A 25,122-nucleotide genomic window follows, 5' to 3' on the forward strand; every position below is an offset into this window, starting at 1 on the left:
GGCTCAGGGGTAGAGCATCTGTCTAGTGTGCCTGAGGCCCTGGGTGGCATTCCCAGCACCAGGACAAAGAAACAACAACAAACTCTCCCCACCCAAGAGGAAACACACGACAGCCTGACACGGTTCAGGCTGAACGCCTGTGTAGTTTAAGGGAGCCGAGATCTCCTGGTAGCACCTACCATCTGACAGAGCCAAGTGTCCAACATTCTGTAACCACTGTCTCATTTAATCCTCACAAAAGTCCCCAAAAGGTGGGAACTGTCTCATTTCACAGACGAGGAAGCTGAGGCTCGGAGAGGTAATTTGCACCCTCCTGTTCAGTCTGCACGTAGACTTCAAAGGCAAGACTCTCAGCCACCAGGCCACACTGACAGCTGGAAAGTCATTGTGGCCTGGTCCGTCTTACATTTCCACCCATAGCAGCAGCTCTGAGAACAGTGGTTACGGTGTCTCACCAATAACCTGGGCCAAGGCACCTAACTCGCCTCAGGATCCTGAGCTAGAAGGTAGAACTACTACTCGCCCCACAGGTTCTCCGTGGAGCCTGGGGCAACGGATGCAAAGCTGGAGTCCTGGCCGGCTTTTGTGAGAGAGACCCTGAGATATGCTCAGGTGACCAGGCAGACTGTATGGGGCTCCCTATCCTTGTTCCCAGGTGGACTCCACAGAGGATCAAAGGGAGGCAGAGTCCAGGTCCCTCCCAGTTGGAGGAACCTCAATCCTCCTGTCCCCTCCCACAGCTCGGGTCCCTGCACTGATCCTGCGGCTTCCCTATAGTCCCACACAGCTCTGGGTCCCTCTGTAAGTCCACCCTACTCAGGTTCTCTTTCCTTTCCTTTGTGGCACTGGGGACTGAACCCAGGGTACCCTCCCACTGAGCCACATTTCTAGCCCTTTTTATTTTGAGACAGAGTCTCAGGACATTGCTGAGGCTGGCCTTAAATCGTGCTCCTCCTGCCTCAGCCTCCTGAGTTGCTGGGATTTCAGGTAGGCGCCACCAAACGTGGTTCAAGTTATCCTTACATGAGTGGCCCTCTGTTCTGTTGGGATCCTGACTCAATAAATTTAATCATTCATTCAGCAATTTCCACAAATGAAGCAACTACTGTATACCAAGCACTGTTCGAGATGCCGTGGACAAAACAAAGTCCCTTTTCACTGAACTCCTATCTTAAAGCTGCCAATGGTTTTTCTTTTATCACTATATCGACACGCGCGAGTTCCTGTCACCTATCATCATATCTACTATGACACTCCCGTAATTATTTGTTCGTGTGACGGTGGCAGGAACTTCAGCCCCGACCACAGTGCCTGGCTCACAGCAGCTGCTCAGCAGTGTTTGCTGAATGAATAACCAACCTGGCTGTGCCCAGATCTCCAGTTACACGACCTTCCTTCTTCCCGAACAAACCTAAAAGCGGACGTCACCCATTATTTCGTCAAGGGTTCTTACTGCTCCGTGCCCCAGTCCTGAGCAGTTTCTCACTGTGGCCAGTATGGCCCTTGGGCATGTACTTCACATCTGGAACGTCCGAGAATGACATGCTCTGACGAAGCTGAGCTGCTAGAAACAGCTCTTGTTCCATGGAACACAACAACCCAACTCAGCTGTGGTCATTCACCATGGTCATCAATGCACTGTGGCAATGGAACCAGACCACTTTCTCATTGGAAGGAACCCAAGAGTCTACGCTCATCAAATCCACTTTTTTCACTTTACAGTCATTATGAGCTCTTATGTTGATACACCTCCTTCGCCTTTCGCTGGATGCTCAGTGTTTCACTAACTTCCTCCTTGGACACGTGGGTTGCCTTTTTTTTTTTTTTTTTTGTACCAGGGATTGAACCCAGGAGTGCTTAACCACAGAACCACAACCCCCGTCCCTTTTTATATTTTATTTTGAGACAGTGCCTCACTAAGTTGCTGAGGCTGCCTTTGAACTTGCGATCCTCCTGCCTCAGCCTCCTGAGTCACTGGGATTACAGGTGCACACCATGATGTCCTCTTTGACGTGATGCCACAATGACACACTTACATTGCCCGCGTGCGGGTGTACATGTGGGATAAGCTGTAAATCAGCAACGGCTGCAATAAAGGGTATGAACAGCTACAATTTAAAGAAGTAAGGACAAACTCCCCTCTGACCACACCACCAACATCCACTCCCACCAGCAGCCCGTGTCCCTACAGCCTCACCATCACGGGCGTCATGAACCCTTGTAATCTCTGCCGATCTGACAGCGGAGAATTTGCATCTCACCATTGCCCTGATCTGCAGCCTTCGATCAACTGGACATCTTTCCTCATGCTTATGAACTCTACCAGAGGCTGTTTGCTTCTTCTGTGAATAACACCTCTATGTCCTTTGCCAGGGTTTTGTGGCTTGTCCTCTTTTTGAAATTCTGTGTCATTGGTTTGTATGAGCTCTGAGGTGTTTTGGAGACTCAATTCTTGAGACAATGTTTTGCGCTAGGTGACATTCCCACTGTAATTATTAAGGCTTAGGGGTGTAGCTCAGTGGCAGAACATTTGCCAAGCACCTGCAAGGCCCTGTGTTTGATCCCAGCACCAGATACATGAAAGAGTAAATAAAGATGAAAAAATTAAGACTCGGCTAAAGGTAACATTAAAAAAGTACTATAATAAATAGGTAATTTTGTAAACAAGGAATTTGACAGAGTAAACAAATGTCAAACCAGAAACCGATCACAAATCTGCATTAACTTCAAAGCCCATGCACTTCAAAGCTAAAAGTCAATTCTGGCACCTTTCCCTAAAACACATGACAATAATAATTATTAACTCATAAGGAAGATGTAAAAATCATAAATATCTTAAATACGTGTGTATATATGTGCATATATAAATAAATATATGTACATATATATATATATATATACATACTTTTTTTTTTTTTTTTTTTTTTGGTGGTGCTGAGGATTGAACCACTGAGCTACATTTCGAGTGCTTTCCATCTATTTGTGACAAGATCTCACTCTGTTGCTCAGGCGGGCCTCAAAATTGCGATCCCCTTGCCTCGGCCTCCAGAAGGTTGGGATTGCAGGCATGCACCACCATGCCCAGCTCGGATCATGTTTTTGAACAGCAATTGCAAAGAGTACACCAAAACCTCAATCTGGATGTTGGCTACATGAATGTACACATTTGTCAAAACTCACCGAACTGTTCACTTAAGATGTGACTATTTAGCTGTATGTAACTTTTACCTTTAAAGCTGACACTACCTTAATCATGTGACCAAAGTTAACATCACTCACACAGGAAGCCATCACATGTGCCCCCAAAGCGTGCACCAAGGACACAGCAACCCTTCTACGCTGCTCTTGCCAGTAACTCACAACCTGAGATAAACCCAGAGAAAACATCAGGTGAATGCAAATTAAGAAGCATTTTACAAAACTGACCTGTATAGTTTAAAAAAAAAAAAACAAAAAAACTTGGTGTCATGAAATGCAAAGGAAGTGTGAATGCATGTTCCAGTTTGAACGAGGCCAAAGAGACATGATAATTCATTATAAGACAGGAAGCCACTCAAGGTTCATCATTGTCTAAGAAACTGCAAGATTTCCTTTTGTTGGAAAGTATACTATTGAGACAATGGTGGTATCCAAGTGACAGCTATAAAATATCAGTATTATCGTCCTGACCTGGATCACCACACTAAGATTATATAAAAGAATATCCTTGTGTTTAGAAAATACACACTAAAACATTTGGGAGAGACACTGTGTCCATACCTCACTATCAGGAGGGAGAGAGGGAGGGAGGGGGTAAAGGGCATATGGGAATTCTTTAAATAATCTTGCAACCTCTCTGAAGCTTTGAAGTTAGCTCAAAATGGAAAGTTTTAAAAATGTTAACTATGTTAAGTATGTAATAATACCACTTTAAAAATGTCAGTATATTCGTAAATAAGAAGCCTGAAAGAAAGACACCAAAGTAACATTGCTCATTATCTTTGTGTGTGGATGAAGTGGGACTCTCAATTTCTACACAGTTACATAATGCTGTGCTTGAATTTGTTGAAACATATGACTTTTGCCAGGTGTGGTGGTGCACACCAGTGACTCGGGAGGCTGAGGCAGGAGGGTCACAACTTCAAGGCCAGCCTCAGCAAGAGGGTGCCTCAAAATAAAATTTAAAAGGGCTGGAGATGGAGTTCACTGGCAGAGCACTTGTCCAGCATGTGTGAGGCCCTGGGTGAGATTCCCTAGTATCACAAAAAGAGAGAGAGAGAGAGAGAGAGAGAGAGAGAGAGAAGAAAGGAAATTCAACACATTCTACAGTACAGATGGCCTTGAGGACACTGTGCTAAGTGAAAGAAGCCAGTTACAAAAGAACACACACGGTATGGCTCACTCCTAGGAGGTAGCCAGAGCAGTCAGGTTCACAGAGGCGGCAAGATCAGACCAGCTTCCAGGCTAGGGAAGCAGGAATGGACTGAGACGTGCAGTTCTAAAGGATGAAAAAGTCCCCTGGTTGGAGGTGGTGATGGTTGTAGGACAATGTACAACCCTGACGCCACCGAGCTGAACACTTAAAATGGTGAAAATGGTAACAGCCAAAATAGAGATGCATTTTTTAAAAATCATAAATAAAGATAAACAAATTCCTAAGTCGAGCAGGACAACTACTGCCGTAGGATGAGACCCTTTTCAGTAGTTCAGGGTAGAGAACAAGGGCCAGATGCTAGGCTTCCCCCAAGTTGAACAGCTGTCGCACCAAGGGAGGGAAGTCTGGCGGAATGCTCACCCGGGTTCCAGGAGAGCTACGGACGGTCCGGACACCAGCAGGAGGCTCTGCTGCATCGCTCTGAAATGTCATTTTTCACGGATCAGATGGGCATACGGAAAAGATCCCTAATTTCCAGCCTGGCAAGTCCTCAGGGAAATGAAACATCGCCACACTGGAGCCCAGGGTGTCGCCTGGGACCCACTTGCCAGGGAGTGTTTTAAGATTCACCAAACATTTAACACAGAGATATTTTGACCAGTAGTTCCCGTTTTAGGAGTCTGTCCTTCTGCCACACTGGCTCTGGTGCTCAAAGCCCATACAGAATCACTTGTCCTTGTAAAAGACAAGAAGCCACCCCAATGTCGCCCCAATACAATGGATCACCAAGAAGTCCCTCAGGAGAATGAGAAAGATCACCTCCGGTTGCCAGGCAAGTTTGTGTCTCACAGAGCGAAGGGGAAGAGCAAGTCATGAAGAGGGTCACAGTGACAATCACAGGTTTCCACACAAAGCAAATAAAAAGCCAAACACCTGCTTGCATATCCATAGGAGAGTCCGGAAGAGCAGGCTTGTTGAAATGGTGTCCCTTGAGGAAGGGGACTGCGGGAGTCAAATCTGGAGTTTTAAAACATAATGAACATGAATAGAAAATGAAAAGGCAATTAGGAAAGAAACTCTCAGCCCTGCTGATGTTGAGATCCTGGGCTTCAAGGGTCCTCAGCTACTCAGCCCTTGGGGTGCAGGATGGCTTAGAGGTAGGACCTCCCCTGAGATCTATTCCCCCTCTCCTGCAACCACAAGGCAGGACAGTCCTACCAGCAGGGCCCTCAGGACCCTTCCAGGCCTGGGATGTGGGTAGAGGGGCAGCCGGGTAGGTGACCTGAAGCCTCCCAGCCCCAGGAAGGCTGTAAGCACTAGAGGGATCTGGAGGGCAGGGCTGACCTCTGCGTGCCTGGAGTCACCAATCCTGCAGCACATGGAGGCCTCCTCCTAAATGGCCTTAGGACATGGTGTCTCCAGGGATGCTGTCCTGTAAACTTGGGCAGCAAACTTCCCAGTGTTTCCTTCCTTCCTTCCTTCCTTCCTTCCTTCCTTCCTTCCTTCCTTCCTTTCTTCCTTCCTTCTCTCCTTCCTTCCCTCCTCCCTCCCTACCTTTCTTCCCTCCTTCCTTCCTTCCCTCCTTCCTTCCTTCCTTCTTTCCCTCCCTTTCTTCCTTTCTTCCTTCTTTATTTTCTCTTCTCCCAGAGTTTTCTGAGCAGCACTGGGAGCCAGGCTTTCACCAGGGCCCACCTTAGCCAGGAGCTACGTGGCCCTTGCTGCGTCCCTTGCTTGTGGGAGGAAGGACTGGGGTCCACCATCCAGCTCTCTCCAGATGGTAGATGCAAGATTCCAGGTTCCCGAGGGTAAGTCTATGTGAAAGAGGGTTTCTTTCCCTTCCCTGGACTTCCTGGATCATTCTAGCAAAAACCAGACAGGGTTGGTTGGTCTGGTTGTTAGGAATGACCCAGATGCCTGGAGGAGTCAGAGGTTATGGGGCTGGGCGGAGAAGTGTTCAGGGTTCCGAAGCAGGACTAACAGGGACTTCCACCTAGAAGCCTTCCTCAGTCCTCAGAAGGGCACTCTGCACGGATTTACCCAAATCCTCCACAAACCAAGTCCCGGAGAGCAGAGGGAACTGAGGCTCAGGGAGGCAAGAACTACAGGGCCAGCAGTACTGTCCCCACAGCCCTGCCCCACGGCATAGCTCCATCCATGGCACCAGACACCAGCAGGCCCCCTGGATAACCTGAAGCCCCGGCCTCTGTGCCTGACTGTCCTCAGTGAGTCCAGAAGGGACAGCCACACAGGAGGACCACCACCTGCAAGGAGAGCCCAGAAGCCTCGGCAAGGGTGGGGCATGTGACTCCTGGAGCCCAGGACCTCACTCTTGCCTTGGTCTCTCTGCCTCCACCTCTGCCAAAGGACAATGAGATCAACGAGCCCTGCAGCAAACGCATCAGGAAAATGTGACCAGGGAGCCATTAAATGACTTTATATAAAACCAAAGGTCCAGTGAGGCATCCAGGAGGGTCCCCATGCTGGGGGCTCTGGCCACAGACACATCTTGCTTTAGATGCCAATGCTGGCTCTCGGGATGGAAGTTAAAATAAGGGACGAATCATGAGACCCTGCAGTGAGATTCCACCTGCATCCAAGCTGCCCTGTCAGTCAAAAGGAACTCTTCAGTGAGCTGACATCACAGAACTGATTCACACACGTGGCCCAACGAGTCATTTTTGGTCCTTTTCAAAAACCAATTGAGCCAGGTATGGTGGCTTGTGCCTGTGGCTCCAGTGACTTGGGAGGCTGGGGCAGGATTGCTTAAGGCCATAAGCTCAAGGTCAGGCTGGACAACATAGTAAGACCCCCTTATCCAAAAAATAAAAAATAAAATAAAAAGCCAACCCACCCTCAGAGACCATTTGCTCCTTGGGAGACACAGATAAGGAGGGCTCCTCGTTCTGCACTCAGGTCCCCGGGGGGTGATGCCAAGCCTCAGGGTGCCACAGCCTTTCAGGAAAAGCTGGACCCACTCCCACGCATCTGGGTTTGAAGGGACTGGCACACATGTGTTTGAATTCTGGAGTCTTGACCAGAAGGACAATCCCCAACCAGCCTGGCCACTGTGCCCAACAATAGCCTGCCCTGGGGGGCCACCTGAACAGAGCCGGGCACAGGCCAGTCACAAAAATGGAACTACGAATGGCTGATAAGCACTTGAAAATATGTTTACCCTGGCTGAGAATCCGAGAAATACACATTAAACCAGTCTCACACCCTGCTCCTTATGCTGGGTAAATGGCAGAGTTCCTTAAAGGCACTTAGCTGACAGGGGTATGAGGAAAGGGCTCTGGGCAGCCTTGTGGAAACAATTTAGCAATATGTACCAACCACTTAAATATACGCCCCTGTCCTTTGAACCTGTAATTCCCTGTGTGACACATGAGCATTTGTCACTGGGATCAAACCCAGGGGGAATCTGTAATTTCAATTTATAGATGCAACTTTAGGACAACCCAAAATGTAGCCAGAAAGTACACAGAGAGGTGAATTAATGATGAAAGTAATGCCAGAGATAGTTAATTTTTTCAGTGAGTTCCTTAGTCAAGGAACATGCATGTTATCACCATTAAAAACAACAGTAAGGGCTGGGGTTTTGGCTCAGCATGTGTGAGACACTGGGTTCAATCCTCAGCACCACATATAAATAAATAAAGGTTCATCAACAACTAATAAAAATATTTAAAAAAAAAAAAAAAACAGCAAGAATGAGCCCTTTTCCATTAAAACCTCCTTACCACCTCTGCTGCAGATCATGCCTAGAAGTGTGACGGTCACAGACACCGTGACCCAGAATCATGGGAGGCGACACAGGTAAAGGGCCTCTGGACCCAGGAGGGTGGGGACTTGTCTGAGAACACACAGCTCCTTAGTGACTGACCAGGGCAAAAACAAGCCCTCCTGGCCAGCTCACTGGTCCCCGCCTCAACTTTAGAGTCATAAACTGGATTTTAATGACGGCATTTCCCATAAAACTGCCCTTCGTTTCCATTGCTTTGTCTGCCTGCACCAGGAGCTTTTCATGAACCAGAGGAGAGAACAGACTCCTCAGACAAACCTCTTCTCAACTCTGCAGAGGCTCTGGGCCTCCCTAGAAGCCTCCCCAGCCACGCCTGCCTCCTCCTGCCAGAGTCCAGGGCCCATCACCATGTGTCTCCTGGCGAATCTGGGAGGCATGTATTCCTTTTCCTGGTTTCTCTTAAGATGTCCTTGTTTACCACGTGCACTACGAGTCCACAGAGGCGGTGAGTGGACTAATGGTTGACAATAATTGGGGAGAGAAGGACTGGTCAGTGACTGCTGAGGGGTACAGAGTTTCTTTAGTGGGTGAAGGAAGTCTGGAACCAGATGGTAGTGCCAGTAGCATTAACTTTGTAAACCTACCGGAAACAGGTGAGTTACATGCATTCAAAGACTGGACGTTACTGAGCGTGCGTGATAGCTCGACTGAAAAATGCCCTGGTCTTCCCCTGGCTTCACGGGTGGAGAGCCAGACTGGACGGGAAGTTGAGAACCGGTTCAGCCCCACAGGTTCGATCTCATCACATCTCCAAAGTTCCTTGGCAACCTGCAACCCTTTCTTTCCATCATCACAACTGTTTTTTACAGTAACCAAAACTGTGGTCACTATCCTTTCTCTAGGTCCCCCTCGACTGCCTCCTCTCTGCTTTCCCCACTGACCCCAAACCAGCCCCTCCTGTCCATCCCTCCCCCAACAGCCCAAGGGATCTCACAAAAAAATACGTACCCCAAATACACGCCCTGCCACGCTGCCGCACTGCTGAAGCTGTAGCGGTTTCCTGAGGAGTTCAAGCACTGATGTTCAAACCCCTTAGCAGACTTTACAAGGAACACACCCGCCTGTCCAGCTGTGGTTTTGGCCACACACCTGCACCCTTGCCTGTCCTGAGCCAGACTTTGGGAGCACCCGGGACAGCCTGAGCCACATGGACACCACTTACCCTCTGTAACAGTCCAAGGGCACCCCGCACACCCCTGACACACAGCGCGGTGCATGCTACTTCTGGCTCTCCAGGAAAACGTATCGGTGCCAGGGAGTGTTACACATTAGGGACCATCACAGGAAAACAGGCGGACACACCAGACCATCGTTGCTGCCCGCCCCCCAGGCCTCCACCTGAAACCCCGCCTCCACGTCAAGAGGTTGCTCTCCTCATCTGGGCAAGAAACAGAGATCGCTGAAGCTCTTCGTGCTCTTACCAGGCTCCTGCGAGAACACAGCAGCTCCTGGGAAATGCCCGGGCGCACGCAAACCCCGGCAGCGCAGGCCGGCTAGACCCAAGCTTGAGGGGTGAGCAGGTGTGCTGGCTTCGGCAGCACCTGTCCTAACACTGGCACAGAGATTAGTCTGACCCCTGCACGGGGATGGCACACAAATTGGTGAAGGAGTCCATGTTAGAAAAGAGAAAGAGGTGTGGAGCAGGACACGGGTCCAGCGCTCCTCTGGGCCACATGGGCCCTGACCATTCCTGCATCATGCACACGTGACAGTCAAGACCGTCTCTTTGCTCGTTTGTGTCCGCTCCTAGAATCTGAAACTTGCAAGAACCAGTGCTTCCTTGAAACAACAAAACAACAGCAGCTGACTACTCCCTGTGTCTGCGAAATCCTGAGCCCTGGACGCAGATGACCTGCCCTGGGACCCAGTGCACTCTGCGGTCCTCCTCCAAGCTGTGTCTGTCACAGGGCAAGGAATCAATGCCACACACCGAGCTAAGGGGATGTCTGTACCCGCACGTCTGGTACCCAGGACCCCAGCTACCTCATTTACTCCAGAGAAATGAAACTGTGTTAATTCAAAGACTGTACATGATGTTCATGACAGCTTTGTTTTTAATAACCAAAACCATGTTGATGTCCTCCAATGGGTAGATGGATAAAGAATCAAATATATACTTTATTTTTTTCTATTTACTTATTTCTCAATAAAACCATTTAAAAAAACAGCCCTTCATACCTATCAGGCTTGTAAAAAAAAGCCAGATGACATACTCTATTAGAAAAGTTATGGGAACCAGGGACTGTCCTTCACTGCTGGTGGAAATGCACAGTGGTCACCTCAGATGGACAAAAACCTGGAACACATATCAACATAACAAAGGCACATGACTCCCAGACCCAGCTAGTTTCCTCCTGAGAATTTATCCTACAGATACACCTGCATGTCTCCATAAAGTACTGGCCTATCCGTAAGATTATACGTTGCAGGGCTGTTAGTAACAGTCCCTCTCCGCAAAGGCCCGTCACTTGAGAGTCCATCTGTAAGGGACTAGCTCATAAACCACAGCGAAATGCTAGGTACTGAAACAGCACGAGAGCTCTCTACGTACCAGTAGGAAGGTCCTCCTAGGATGTTAAATGGAGGGGAGAAAACCAAGATGCAAATCAGCACGTGTGGAATTCTACTTTGTATTGTAAACAGGAAGAGCCAGGAGGGGTGGTGCACAGCTGTAATTCCAGCAGCTTGGGAGGCTGAGGCAGGAGGATCTCAAGTTTGAGGACAGACTCAGCCACTTAAAAAGAGCCTGTCACAAAAAGAGGGGTGGGGACTGGGGATGTAGCTTGGTTGGTAGAGCACCACTGGATTTAATCCCCAGTACCAGAAAAAAGAAAAAAAAAAAAGAGTGGGGAAATATAAATATATACAGAATTACCTTGTGTTTGTATGAAGATACACTAGAAATGTACCCAAGCAGCTCGCATGGCTTCCTTAGCGGGGACTGGGGCAAGGGGCAGGGAGACAGACTTATGAATGCATTACCTGTTCAAGGCAAAAAATCAAACTGCAGTATAAGCTTTTTTCTTTGTTTGCAGTATTAGAGGTTGAATCCAGGGCCTGGCACATGCTAGGCAAGTGCTATATCCCCTGCCCTTTTTACTTTTTATTTTGAGACAGGGTCTCACTAGGCTGGCCTTGAACTTGCAATCCTCCTGCCTCAGCCTCCCAAGCTTTTGGATTACAGGCACATTCCACAGCACCTGGCCCTAAGCTTTTTAATGTGTTTGGAATCCCTGGCCTTGGGCCGAGTCTTAGGAAGTGCTTTAGGGTTAGGTGGGAGGAGGGCTGTGTGCTGGACTCAGGGAAGACAGTGCTCCCAGAGCCCGGAGCCCCAGCTGCAGAACTGCAGGCGCCAGTCACCTAACACACAGATCCCTAGACCCCACTCCAGACCCGGGCAAGTGGAAGCCTGGAGGTGCTGACCGAGGACCTGCACTTTCTAAATGCTCCCCAGGGTCCTATGGGCAGTGCGAGGGGAGACGGGCTGCGGGGAGGCACGAGTGGGCAGCAGAGATTCCCTGGGCCCCTGCCATGAGGCACCATGTGGTCGGAGAAGGGGACCAATCTGGTCTCCTTTCCTGGGACTTATATTCTATGAGAAATCAGACAAAAATAGACACGAAAAGTACTTAGGACCTGCAGCATAGCTCAGTGTTAGAGTGCGTGCGTTGCATGAGCAAGGCCCTGGGGAGGGGAGGGCATGGGAGGGGAGGAAGGGGAAGGAGGGAGGGAGGGAGAGAGGGAAGGAGGGAGGGAGGGGAGTAAGAGGAAGGAAGGAGGGAGGGAAGGGAGGGAGGGGAGTAAGAGGAAGGAAAGAGGGAGGGAAGGGAGGGAGGGAGGGAGGGGAGTAAGAGGAAGGAAGGAGGGAGGGAAGGGAGGGAGGGGAGTAGGAGGCAGGAGGTGGGGAGGAAGAAAGGTCCTCACTAGTGGTATACAGCATGTGCAAAATTAAAAGAGCGCGTCCCTGAGAGACCAGGCTGTCTACCAGCAGTCTGGAGGAGCCCCTCCAGGAGGTGCCATTTAAACAAGACGGATGACAAGGAGCCCACCACTGCAGGGCGGGTGGTGGGCAGGAGCCTTCAGGAAGGCGGTTGTGAACACACCTAAGGCAGGACAGGGCCAGCGTGGCTGGAGGGGAGTGGTCCTTTTGCTGCAAAAGAAAAGCCCAGAACAGTAAGCTGGGGATCTGGCAGCCAGGGTCAAGGGCAGTGGTTTTATACTGGGGGCACTAGAAAGCCGAGGGAGGGTTTCAAACAGGAGAGCCTTGTGACGTGCTCACAAAAAGATCCCCTGGCACTGGGGGCGAGGCTCGGTGGTAGTGCGCTTGGCCGGCAAGCCTGAAGGTCCCCGGCACCACGCGGGAGTGGGGGGATCACCCTGGTTCTTGTGAAGGAAGCAGATGAAAGGGAAGCAGCAGGCAACCGAGACTGTCCTTAAAGTCAGGAACGTGAGGAGGAGCAGGGCGGACCTGGTGAGAAGGGGGTGGAGGTGGGACAGGTTGTGGCCAGGGAGCCACAGGATCCCGTCCTTCCCGGTGTCTCAGGTGGAGGCACGGAGGGGGCTGCCTGTGAGCAGCGGGCCAGCCCAAGGAGCCCTGGCCAGAGATCCCTTGGAAGCGACCATCCAGAAGCGCGGAATGGCAGAAAAGGCCATTTAAGGAGGGTCCACGCGCTGCTGCCGGCCTGCTGCGGCGCACCAGCCCCGGGCTGAGAGGGGCACCCGGGCCCGAGTCCCCACAGGGTCCAAGGCGGAAATGCCTACGCTGAACTCAACCTCGAGGACGAGGACCTCGTGGATTCCACAAGGCTGCCCAGGCTGCCTCGCTCCAGGCAGCAGGCCTCCCCGCCACCTCCGCCGCTGGACTTCTGGCTTGGGAAAAGTGGGGAGCCTGGCAATGCAGACAATGTACCAGACAATGCAGAGTGTCCCATCAGGGCCGAGCTGAAGGATGAGGGAGCACTAACTGCCACCCGCCAAGGCCTTGACGGGGCCAAGGTGGGGAACCAGGGTGACCAAGGCAAAGGCCAGGCGCTCCACTGTCCCATCTTGCATCAGTGACTTACATCTTCAGGGGTCGATACTGTCAGCTGTCAATCATTGGAAGTTACTAAAATAGGGAAGTGACAAACTTCAGGTGGTCTGGAACTCAGAATAGAATAGAATAGAAAGAGGGGCACCAGAGAATGATAAAGGGACAGCCCTCAGTGGAGTCAGAATGACCTTTCTACACCCAGCAAGAACGGCATGGTGTCTACAATATAAAACAGAAGCTAGAAAATATCACAGATGATGTCATTCCAATAAACACGTATCAACTCAGTACACTGAAACAAGAGAACGCACCTTTCCATAGTCCCCATGGAAAACTCAACAATGGCCCACCTGGCAGCACATTCCTGTGATCCCAGTGATTTGGGAGGCTGAGGTAGGAGGATCACAAATTCAAGGCCAGCCTCAGGAACTCAGTGAGATTCTCTCTCAAAATAAAAAAATAAAAAGAATTGGGGATGTAGCTCAGTAGTAGAGCACTCCTGGGTTCAATTCCAGTTCCAAAAGAGAAAAAAGAAAAATCAGCAATAGATGAGGTCACAAAGAAAATATCAAATTCCCAAAGGCAGAGGCACAGCACGCAATTCATTCTCTAACAAGGCAAAAGAATTAAGAAATGAAAACTGAACCTGGCCCAGTGGCACACAACTGGAATCCCAGCTACCAGGGAAGCTGAGGCAGGACCTGGGCAGCTTAGTGAGACCTGTCTCAAAATAAAAAGGCTGGGGTAGTGTTCAGTGGTAGAATAAGCACCTCTGGGTTCAATCCCAGTACTACAAAAGAAAGAAAGGGAAGGAAGGAAGAAGAAAAGCAAAAAACTCAACTTTCCGGAAACAAAAGGATCAAAAAATTTGGCAGAATAGCTAGATTTTTTTTTTTTAAATGAAAACAACACACATCAAACCTTGAGTTATTGGGGCTGGGTTGTGGCTCAGTGGTGCAGTGCTCGACTAGCACATTTGAGGCACTGGGTTCCAACCTCAGCACCACATTTAAAAAAAAAAAAAAAACTTAAGTTATATAATATGCAGAGAAAAACTCATTACCTGAGCATTAGAAAGAGAGAGAGGGAGAGAACAAATGAACTAAGCATGCAATCAGTATGTTTTACAGAAGAAAACAAAGCTCAATAAAGCAAGAAGATGAAAATCAGGATACATGCAGAAATTTAAATATTAGAAATCAGGAAAATGATACAAGCGATCAATGAAAGAAAGAACTGCTTCTCTTAAAAGCAACACAGATAAACCACTGGGACCCTAATCAAAGAAAACACAAAGACCCAACACAGCAGGAAACATGCAGCTACAAGAGATGCTGGTAGACTCCACACAAATAACCTGAAACAGTTCATAAAACCAATTCTTTTCTACAAAAACACAACTGACCTATATCAATACGCCTTCCCCCAAGAGAAAATCAACAGACACCAGTACTGGAAAAGTCTGTATTATCCAAGACCCACTTCTAAAAATGCACGTCATAATGACATATTTTAGGCCTTGGAAAAGCAGATCACCCCACCGGCAGGGGAAGCAGCTGGGCCAGGACCAGCAGCATCGCCGTCACCAGGGAACTTGGAGAATGCAGATCCTCAGGCCCCTCGGAATAAAAACTCTAGGGGTGAGGCCCAGTGATGCATGCTGCAACAAACCTTCCAGATGATTCATGCACACTGAAGTTTAAGTGTTAAGCCTTGGTAGACCAAGTCTGGTTTGCAGGCCAGCAACACCATAAGAAATACAGAACCCCTGGCTTCAGATCCACTGAGTCACAACCTGCGTGTTCTAAACTCCCCAAGGCGCTCACGTGTTCAACACTGAGGGACACTCTTAGAGGTATAGCCCAGTGCTGCTCAATAAAAATATTACAGGAGCCCCATAGATAATTAAAAAATTTGTAATCACTATGTGTCAAAAAGTAAAAACAGGTGAAATTAATTTTAGGAATCTATTTTATTTAATCTAATATCCAAAATGTTATCATTTTAACAGGTAATCAACATTAAAAAGTTTAACAAAATATTTGGAATTATTTCTCCTGTATCGTCTTCCAAATGTGACGCGTGTTTGACACACATCTGCGTTCAGATGGCTCACATTTCAGAGCAAGGAGGACAGAGAAAGAGGAAAGCCTCAGCGCCCTCGCAGCTGGAACCTTAACAGCTTAACTCACAGAAGCAGAGAGCAGAAGGGTTTGGAGGACGGCCTTACTTCCTCTCTCAGGGCCTGTCCCGCCCGGGGCTCAGGACCCCTTCTTCCATTCCCTCCTCCATTCATTCAGTTGGTAACTGGGGCCCTGGGATGCTGTCGGGGTTCTAACTGTGACTAGAGTGTCCTTGTGTGGCTCACAGCCCAGGAGGGAAGACAAACAGGAACAAATAAATCCCCAAGAAAATATCTGAGTCCCTGGTGGTGAGGGCCCTGAAGGAGGGAGCCACCATGCGCCTGGAGAAGTCCAGGTCCACCGGCAGCAGCAGAGCTGGGGAAAGGTGGCAGTGGGGCGGGGCAGGAATGGGTGCAGGAAAGGCTTGAAATGGTCCCCACAGAGCGTGGGCAGGCAGTGACACACAGCAAAGGTCAGCAGGCAGCTTCGCAGAATCCAGAAGGCCCTGAGCACAGGCAGGCCTCCCTTGCTCCCTTCGGGGCCACTGAATCCGAAGAAACGTCCACAGATGATCTCAACCTGATATTCTTGCATGGACAGAGAAGAGAAGCCTGGTGCTTCTTTTCAATTCCATTTCGCTTCTATTCAGAAGGTCCTCACAAGAACTCGCTGGCAGGGCCAAGGAGACATCCACTCGGATACGTAATCTTTGATCAGCCAACCCTCAGACAGCTTCAGGGAACCACGTGGGTAAAGAAGCAGCCACCAGCTATTCCACCACACAGGAAAGGCACCGCCAAGGGGTAGTCCACAGGCCCCGTAGAAGCATGAGGTATAGTGAATGCCAAGTGCCCACGAAGTGTAATATTTCACCCAGCACCGTGGGACAGGCCGCAGGCCTCGATGGACTCACACAGAAAGGTGGGGGAGGGGGCTTTCAGAAAGATAAAAGCTTTGGGCTTCTCCAATGTTCATGAATCACAATGTAAACACAGAATAAATTAACACAGTGGCATGAAAGAAAACATCAAAAAATAATGGGAAAGCTCTCCTAAGCAAAGGCTGCCTTCCAGCTACATGGAAAAACACTCCAGTCCCCGAGTAAATAAATAATAAAAGGATAGGGAAACAATACACCTTGAAAACTCTTGTCCCTTCTCTGTCCTCCTGGGCAGAAGCAGTGCTGACAGGTTTATGCTGCCTGGGTTACAGATCCAGCTAGGGTTTATTTATCTAATAACACTGGAGCACTTTTCAAAGAGCAAGGAGGCTGTCCATTCCTCTACCCCACGCACCAGGACTAACCCTAAGCCAGGACCCCCAGCCCCTGGACCAGAGCAAAGCTGGAAGAATTTCCAGGGCGCTCAGACCATGCTATTTTTCTTTCTCTCCCGATAGAAATACACACCTACAAGTAAGACTCAAAACAGTGCACAGTGATTTTCATTCTCAACCACGCCTAGTCCCTGTTTGTAAAAACACTCTCATTTGTACAGGCTGTGTGTTTCACAACAAGAGCCCACAACTTGCTCGTGCATGCATTTTCTATTTGTTTCTTAAGCATAAGCTACACCATGCTGGGTGTGGGGGTGGTGCATGCCTGTAATCCCAGCTGTTTGGGAGGCTGAGGCAGGAGGATTGCAATTTCAAGGCTGGCCTCAGCAACTTAGTGAGACGCTGCCTCAAAATTAAAAAAAAAAAAAAAAAAAAAAAAGGACTGGGGATTTGCTCAATGGTTAAGCACCTCTGGGTTCCCCTCAGTACCACCACCACTGCCGCCAACAACAAAAACATACACTATACCGTCAGAGGCAACCCGTACAATAACTATGTACAGAACAAAATGCAAATGTCTAGTGGGGAGAAAAAAGCAATCAAAAAAAGAAAAGACAAAGAAGAAGAAAGAAACTCAGGTGGAACCAACAACAATAACCAGGTCCACGGAAGCTCAGGGCTGGGCTCTGGCGAGCGAGACAGTGGGGAAAGGACGTGGGCAGCACAGAGGGTGAAGACCAGAGTGCTAAACAGCTGTCACACCTCGGCTGGTGTTTCTGCTCGGACTGAAGAGCCCGGTGCTGTGGTCTGCCAGGGCTGGCAAGAATGCGTGGCATCTGTCAGGGCCCTTGCTTAGGATGGGGTCCTCCAATTTGATGGTCTGACTGGCATCTGTCCTCTTGCTACAGAAGGCCCATCGAACCTCCTCAGCTACACAGCAGCCTCAGACAGGAGCGGGCACCTGGGACTCCAGCCGTGTCCTCTGGATGGTGATTTTTCACAGGACACGCCCTGGGATTTGATGATACTTAATATTATTTAACTTCCCTCCATTCCTCCCTGAGAGCAGAGAGATGGTCACGATACCTCACTTTACAGATGAGGAAGCCAAAGTTAGTTTTCTTTCTCAAAGAAAATGATTTGCCTGGTTTGCAGCCCAGGTGTGGCGATGCACAGCTGTAACCCCAGAAGCTCAGGAGGCTGAGGCAGGACTGCAGGCTCAACCCCAGCCTCAGCAACTGAACAAGACCCTGACTCAAAATTAAAAATAAAAAGGGCTGGGGATGTGGCTCCATGGTCAAGTGCCCCTGGGTTCAATACAAACAAAACAAAACAAAACCAAAAAAACTAAAATATGAAGAGAAAAGCAAATTACAAAATATGATTTACATGTATGAGGTATATAACATGGGCTTACTTTTATTATTCTATGTATATACAAATAATATATGTGCTGGGAACACTGGAGGCAGATGCTGTAAACACAAAGTAACAGTGTTTGTCTCCGGACTCAGGACCATGGGTGAGTTGTAGTTTCTTTTTCATGCTATTCTGTGATCTGTAACTGTTTCCCCGTGATTATGTATCAAATTTGTAACAAATTTATTTAAAAGAAATGCCATGTTAAGACTATTTTCACACACTTTAGGGGGGCTTGTGAATGGAAGGAACTTCTTGGCAGGGTAGTGGGGACCTATCTGTAAGCTGTACTGGCAAAGACTCTGACTCAGAACTTCCACTTTTAAGGGTTCCATTACTGCATGGGCACAAAGGACCGTCAACATGGCACTGAGTGTGATAGCAAAGGACTAGAAAATTTAAATGTCCAAAATAGAGAAATCGAATAAATGAGGACCTATCTACTTAAGGCCCTACAGCCAGTCAAAAGAATGTGCAGTCATGGACTGACACGGCACTATCTCTAGCTATGCTATTCAACAAAAAAGCAAGACACATGCTGTCGTTTGCATTTTAGGACAGCATGCATGAAATACAGTCATACTGACTTGTACTCACAGGCTCTCTCTGGAATGTTTGCCTAGAAGTTATGACACTGCCTCAAAAGGGGGAATGAGGGGACAGGGGACAGGAAAGAGGAAGACAGCAGAGGAAAACTTAATTTTCCCTCCATATCCTTCCTTTTGTACTCTGATTTTTTTTTTTTTTTTACATAGATTATCAACAAAAACCAACAAACTTAAAAGCCTTGAGGGAAACTGCACCAATTATTTTTCTAAGTGACTCAGCTTCATGCATGATCTTCAGACTGAAGGGAGCCCCTTAGAAGATGCTGCCTCCCAGCTGGGCACGGTAGTGCCCGCCTGTAATCCCAGCAGCTCGGGAGGCTGAGGCAGGAGGATCTGGAGTTCAAAGCCGGTCTCAGCAACTTAGCGAGGCCCTAAGCAACTCAGAGAGACCCTGTCTCAAAATAAAACATACAAAGGGCTGGGGATGGGGCTGGAGTTGTGGCTCTGTGGTAGAACACTTGCCTGGCATGTGTGAGGCCCTGGGTTTGATATTCAGGACCATATAAAAGTAAATAAAAGATCCACTGACAACTAAAAAAATATTTTTTAAAAAAGGACTGGGGATGTGACTCAATGGTTAAGCACCCCTGGGTTCAGTCCCTGGTACCAAAAAAAAAAAAAAAAAAAAAAAAAAAAAAAAAAAAAAGATGCTACTTCTGGCAAACAAAACAAGGATGGGCCCAGCATGCTCCTGCTGACCCTGCACCCCCAGGGGACCCAGCTGCTCGCTCTGCTGACTTCTGGAACCAGGTTTAGATAAGTCCATACTTTGGTTCAGCCAAAGCAAGAACACTGTGTCCTCTGACAACAAAGTCAAATTCTCACTTGTGTGTAGTAAATAAGAAATACTTTACCTCTCAGCAAAGGTATCGAGTTTCCCCAACTCATCAGAGAGACCAACAAGAGAATCCAAGGTCCCCACCTGGAAAGATCATAAAATAATTAGAGGCTCACGTGCCGGCTGGCAGAGCAGTGGGCTGTCACTTCGACACCAGTGTGGGGCACCCTTCCTTCCTCTGGAGTTGGCTGCCCCGGGCTGACAGCCAGACTGAAAAGTGGGAAGAACTCCTAAGCCAAACCCATGGATTTAGGACCTTTATTTTATTTGGGGGGCCAACAGGATAAACGGTCATATCTCTACCATAGGAAGGACTATTACGTCATGGGCTGACCTCAGCTCATTTTGCTCTGAGAGAGGCAGTCTGCTATTCATGAGATTAATCCCCATAGCTGGAGAGATAGACCAGAAAGCAAGTTAAACAAGTTATCATTCCTAAAAGCCTTTCTTCCCTAAGACAGGACAGCCACCCCTTTCTCTGTTCTTTGCTGCTACTGACATTAATCTCGACTGGAAGGGGCAGCTTTTCTTCCCACTTCACCATTTGTAATGGTTCTCTTCTTTCTTTTGTCTTTGTTTTTCTTCAATATTGGAGACAGAACCTTGGGCTATGTGTGAAGCAAAAGGTTTCCCATAAGCTATGTCCCCTAGAGGTCCTTTTCTTTGTGGATTATTTATGATGTTTCTTAGGGTGGAAATGATTACAGTGTCCACAAAATTGTATTGAAAGGTCTTTTCACAGAATGAGAAAGAAAAGGTTTGCCATTGTTTGATACCACCAACCAGACATTAAAAGTCATTAGGGAGGCTGGGGGCATGGCTCAGTACATGCTTAGCATGAGCAAGGCCCTGTGTTTAATCCCCAGAATCCCCCCAAATTTAAAAAGCTAATTAAGCAATAATGAACTCTTGGAAATCTACATTGGATATTGGTGAAGTTGCTTCTTTTCAAGAAAATTAATTCTTGAGGGCAGGGGGTGCTGGGGATTTAACCCAGGGGTGCTTTTACCATTGATATCCCTTCTCGTCTAAAATTTTGAGATAGAGTCTTGCTGAGACCACCCTTGAACTTGGGATCCTCCTGTCTCAGCCTCCCAAGTCTCTGGGATGGCAGGCATGTACCACTGAGTCAGTTCTCAAGCAACTTAATTTTAAGCAACTTTTGTGCAGGGCCATGTCATTTTTTTAACTTTGTATCCTCCATAGTCCAGCATGGAGCCTTGCTCAGTGAATGAGTCAAGGTTGGGTTCCCTAACCTCCACAGTGTCTGCCCCTAGGCCGACAGAGGCAGCAAGACCTGAATATGGAACCCACAGCCGCCGCTTGCTAGCCCTATAGCCTAGTAATCACTGACCGTCCCTCTCCAGCCTTGAGAGGATTCCACACGGAATCTTCTGTTTACAGGACCCGGCTGCCAGCACATTGCTCAATAAATGCTGGCACATGGAGCAGCATCACCGACTCAGGGTGAAGGTGCAGCTCTTTTGGCAGAGGGGCAAACTGAGGTTTGGAAGATGATTGATTGTAAGGACTCTGGGTAGTTGGCACCCTTTGCATTTACATTGGTGTGGTCCCGGAGAATTCTTTAGCTACTTCTTCCCCTTGGAAACCTATAGTCTTAGGAAATACTGCCACAGTCTACGTGCTGGGGATGGAACCAAGGGCTTCACGTGCCAGGCAAGCCTTCTACCACTGAGCCACACCACCAGCCCTTCTTTTTGAGGACTGTATATATATCTTCCTCCTCTTTACCCTTTTGTCTTTATTTTGCTGTCCCCTACAAGGGTCCTCAGACACTTGTGCACTACCCAAACCCTCTGCCACTCTGCCAGCTGACTGTACATCCCCTTCTCTCCCCTCCAGTAAAGTCAGAAAGATCCTGGATTTCCTGCCCTGCTCCTAGTTCAGGAATGCAATACAGGTCTAAGGTCTGCAAACCGAAACATCTCAAGTCTGTGGTCAGTCTTAGATGTTGCAGACAAAACGGGAAGATCCCCAGGACCACTGGTGAGGACCCGCTGTTCACACGTTCTTCCCACCTACGTGAAGCTTTAGACACTGACGCCCACCACCATCTCCCTCTCCTCATTCTCTCCTGGGGTTTCAAGTCCAAGGTGCCACAATTAATTTGGAGCTGTGGCATGAAGACCCATGGACCTCATCGACTCCCCTAGCCACCCGCTAGCTCAGGCCTGTTCTCGGCATCCCCACTTTCGATCTATTATTTTCTCCTTGGCCTCCCAGAGGCTGCTTCATGCCCACCAGTCCATCATCTCCTTCTTCCTCCCCAGGAATTTTACCTTGAAGTCGGGTATGGCAAATTTGGTGTTGTAGGACAGGTTGGACTTGGAGGTTACTGTGTTCATCCTCTCCAGGGCTTGTAAATTCTCCTTATCACCAGGGGCCGAAATCAACCAAAACTCGGACATGTTTCCAGTCCTCTGCTTTCCAGTCACTGACCAGAACCAAGGCAAACACACACAAACAGAAACAGGAGGAGAGATGTGTCAGATGTCTCTATTGTCACCACTCCCTGCCTTCAGAATTAATCCTCTCTGGATCTGTCACTTTTCCTGCTTCTCATTCCTTGTCTCTTTGACCTTCTAACTGCGATTCTAGAGCTCCAAGGACATCCATATGCACAAAGCAATGTGCTTATCTCCACCAGGGAAGCACTCAGGTCCTCAGGAGACTCACAGGCCCTCACCCCCAGGTGGTTCCTGCTGGCTTTAAGCAGGAGGGAGGTTGCTTTCTTTCTTCCTAGGGCTCCCTGTGCACAACTGCTCTCTGCCTTCATAAACTGGGGGGACAGTAAGTCAGACTTGGATGTTTTCTAGGACATTTTTCTTCCTCACACATTGCACGGTGCGGGTGCCGGATGGATGGGTGAAGGAATGAGCCAAGAGTGGGATTTTCACAACAGGCCATCACAAACCCCAGATCTTAACAGCCAACCTTAAATTTGGTATTAGCTTCAAAAACGGACTTTAGGCTGGTGCAGTGTTGCACTCCTGTAATCCCAGCGGCTCAGGAGGCTGAGGCAAGAGGATGAGAGTTCAAAGCCAGCCTCAGCAACTTCAGTGAGACCCTGCCTCTAAATAAAATACAAAAAGGAGGGGGGTGCTGGGGTGCGGCTCAGTGGTTAAGTGTCCCTGAGCTCAAGCCCCAGTACCAAACAAACAGACTTTAGGAGGGCTCTTCTTTTTTTTAAATAAGATGGAGGAAGAGGGCTGGGGAGCAGGAATCTTTTCGACTGCAGGAGGTGGCCGCTCCGCAGGGCTGATAACTCACAGGGCCTGGCCTGCAGTTTCAGTGCGGCTTTGGGGCCCAGAAAGTCAATTCGTTCTGCTCATTCAAACGCGTACACACCCACACCATCCCCCTAGGCGGCTTCTCCAGGCCCGCTGCCTCCCGAGCGTCCTCTGGTTTCTGGGGGGCGGGGGACAGGAGAATAACCTCGGAATATCAGGGGCCCCGTGGTCTCTTTCTCCTGACTCCCACTTACTCCAGTCAGATCCTCTCGGTCCCTCCTAACCCTGCGCTGACCAAACGCAGTTCTTTCCGTCTTGACTGCCAATGGCCTGGGGACAAACTGTCCCAGCGCGGCACCTGGGGAGATGCCACCTGCTCAGTCCGGGAGAGCGAGGTGTGGGCACCGGCTTCCCACGTTCCGATTGGGAAAGCGCGGACTAGGGTCCCTCGGGCGCACGGAGGTTCGTCCCGATCAAGGGGACGCGGGTCCGCCAGGCCTAGCGCCAGGGTCGCGGCGTCGGCGCCTCTGGCTCCTCTCCCCGTCTCGTGTCCCCGCTCTGCCGCGCGTCCTTACCCGGAGCCGCGGGGCCGACCGCGCTGTCGGGGCTGCGGACAGGGGCGCGGGACCTGGGCGCACGGCAGGCTCCCGGGAGGCAGCGGCTTCTGCGGCCCCGCGCGCCTCGCCCCGCCTTTTATCCCGGCGCGGGAGGCGGCCCCGGGTCCCCGCCGGACATTTGCATACGGGCCGCCCGCCTCCCGCGGTCGCGCCCGGCCGGGGGCCAGCGACTCGAGTAGCCGGCGCTGGGCTCCGCCTGAGCCGGGGCGGAGAGCGGACGCGGTCCCTGCGGACCCGGCCAAGCTTCCCCGAGCCCGATGCGCGCGGGCTGGGTCTCTGGGGGTGCCTGGAGCGCGCCCCGGTCTCCAGTCCCACGACTGAGCGGAGCCCACCGCGAGTGAAGACGACCCCGCGAGGCAGAGCGCGGAAAGGATTCCCGGCGCGGGGACTCCGCCCTCCGCCGCCGCAGCCTCGCAGCCCCCACCCCACGCCGCCCCGCACGGGTCTCTGGAAAACACCTGCTCGCAGGAGTTTCCCGGCGGGTGCACGAGAGACGGGGCTGACCTGTGGAAAGCGACGCAACAGGTTCAGATGTTTTGGAACACACACCTGGGAGAGGAGCGGCTTTTCCTGGCCGTGTGGGCGCGAGCTTGTCACTTGGTACCGAGGAAACCCCCACCTCACCCCACCCACCTTCCGAATTGCGCTGTGTATGGACAGGACATAAAACTACTAGGATTGGGCCGGGGTGCGGATCAGTGATAGAGGGCTTGCCAACGTGCGTTCTGGGTTCAGTCCCCAACACCCAAATAAGTTAATTAATAAAATTGCATACAATTTCAGTGCGGCTAGTGCGTTCTAACTAGCCCAGTCCTATTTATTTTGGGATTTAGTCCCCAGCATCATACATACATGCATAAAATAAAGCTACGGACATGGACATGGTGTGAATCCTGCGCTGCCTGAAACCAGGGCGGGAATCCCAGAAGCTGAGTGCGAATGTTAGAAACAAGACAAAACCCCAAAAACCTGAGGATGCGTTTTCTCTGGGCTAAAGGAGGAAACTTTAGAGGGCCCTTCGCAGTGGGCAGTGTTTTCAGTGGTTTCTGGGAAAGATAATCTCAGGGTTATGGCAGAGGGGTGTAGCTCAGTGGCCCAGGCCCTGCCTTTGATCTGCAGCAATTCAAAAAGGAAAGAAAATAACAAGGAACCCCTGGGGTTGTTCTTTGAGAGGGATGCTGAAGAAGGCATCCCTGGCTTCCTAAGAATGGACTTCCCCTACTATATAAAACTGCCATATCAATCTGTCCTTGTGACTGCTTTCCAGTCCCTGGGGAAAGTGACATCATCTGAGACTTAAGATGGAACCACAAATGGTGGGATGGAAAGCCCAGATCCAAGACACAAAGGAGGCTTTGCGGTCACCACCACCGTGCTGTTGTGGATGTGGAACTCCCAGCACCTGCACTGCATAGCATTGTTATTGGGACACTAATGCGCATTAGTCAGTCCTTGCAACATCTTCTGAGGGAGGACACCTGAAACCCAGGGATGAGGAAACCCAGTGTGCACAGGGGCTGAGTGGCTGTTCCCGGGAAGGAGTGGCCTGGTTGGACATTAGAGTTGGGGTGGTGTCAGTCTTGGACTTTGAGTCATGCCATTCTTAGCCAGGGAAAACAGAATGGTGGATCTGGGGCCCCACGAAGTATATAAACAAGTGCAGAGGTGCCCGTGTCCACTGGTCAGTGGAAGAGCCGAGTGGGACTCGTGCCATTGACCCCAGGCATGGGTCCTCCCCGCTGCTCCCAGTGAGTCTGCAGGAGAGGGGCATCACCCAGAGGGAACTGAGCTGCCTCTTTCTGT

At 49.7% G+C, this 25,122-nt stretch overlaps 1 protein-coding gene across 4 annotated transcripts in view; it reads right to left on the minus strand.

Annotated features, from left to right (window-relative positions):
* Positions 1-23,698, minus strand: part of Atp6v1c2 (ATPase H+ transporting V1 subunit C2) — a 48,156-nt gene extending 24,458 nt beyond the window's left edge. For 2 of the 4 annotated variants that reach the window (XM_047523564.1, XM_047523563.1), the window contains exons 1-3: positions 22,957-23,241; positions 21,752-21,906; positions 19,468-19,535 (exon numbers count right to left, since the gene is read on the minus strand). In XM_047523564.1, the coding sequence (XP_047379520.1) occupies positions 19,468-19,535; positions 21,752-21,906; position 22,957 (224 nt within the window). In that variant the 5' untranslated portion in view covers positions 22,958-23,241. Of the gene's footprint in view, positions 1-19,467; positions 19,536-21,751; positions 21,907-22,956; positions 23,242-23,277 lie in introns of those variants that run through there. The other 2 variants (XM_047523562.1, XM_047523561.1) reach the window with 2 other exon arrangements.
* Between the last annotated feature and the right edge of the window lie 1,424 nt (positions 23,699-25,122).

This window comes from Sciurus carolinensis, chromosome 13, assembly GCF_902686445.1.
Source record: "Sciurus carolinensis chromosome 13, mSciCar1.2, whole genome shotgun sequence".
In the NCBI taxonomy this organism is placed as follows: Eukaryota; Metazoa; Chordata; class Mammalia; order Rodentia; family Sciuridae; genus Sciurus; species Sciurus carolinensis.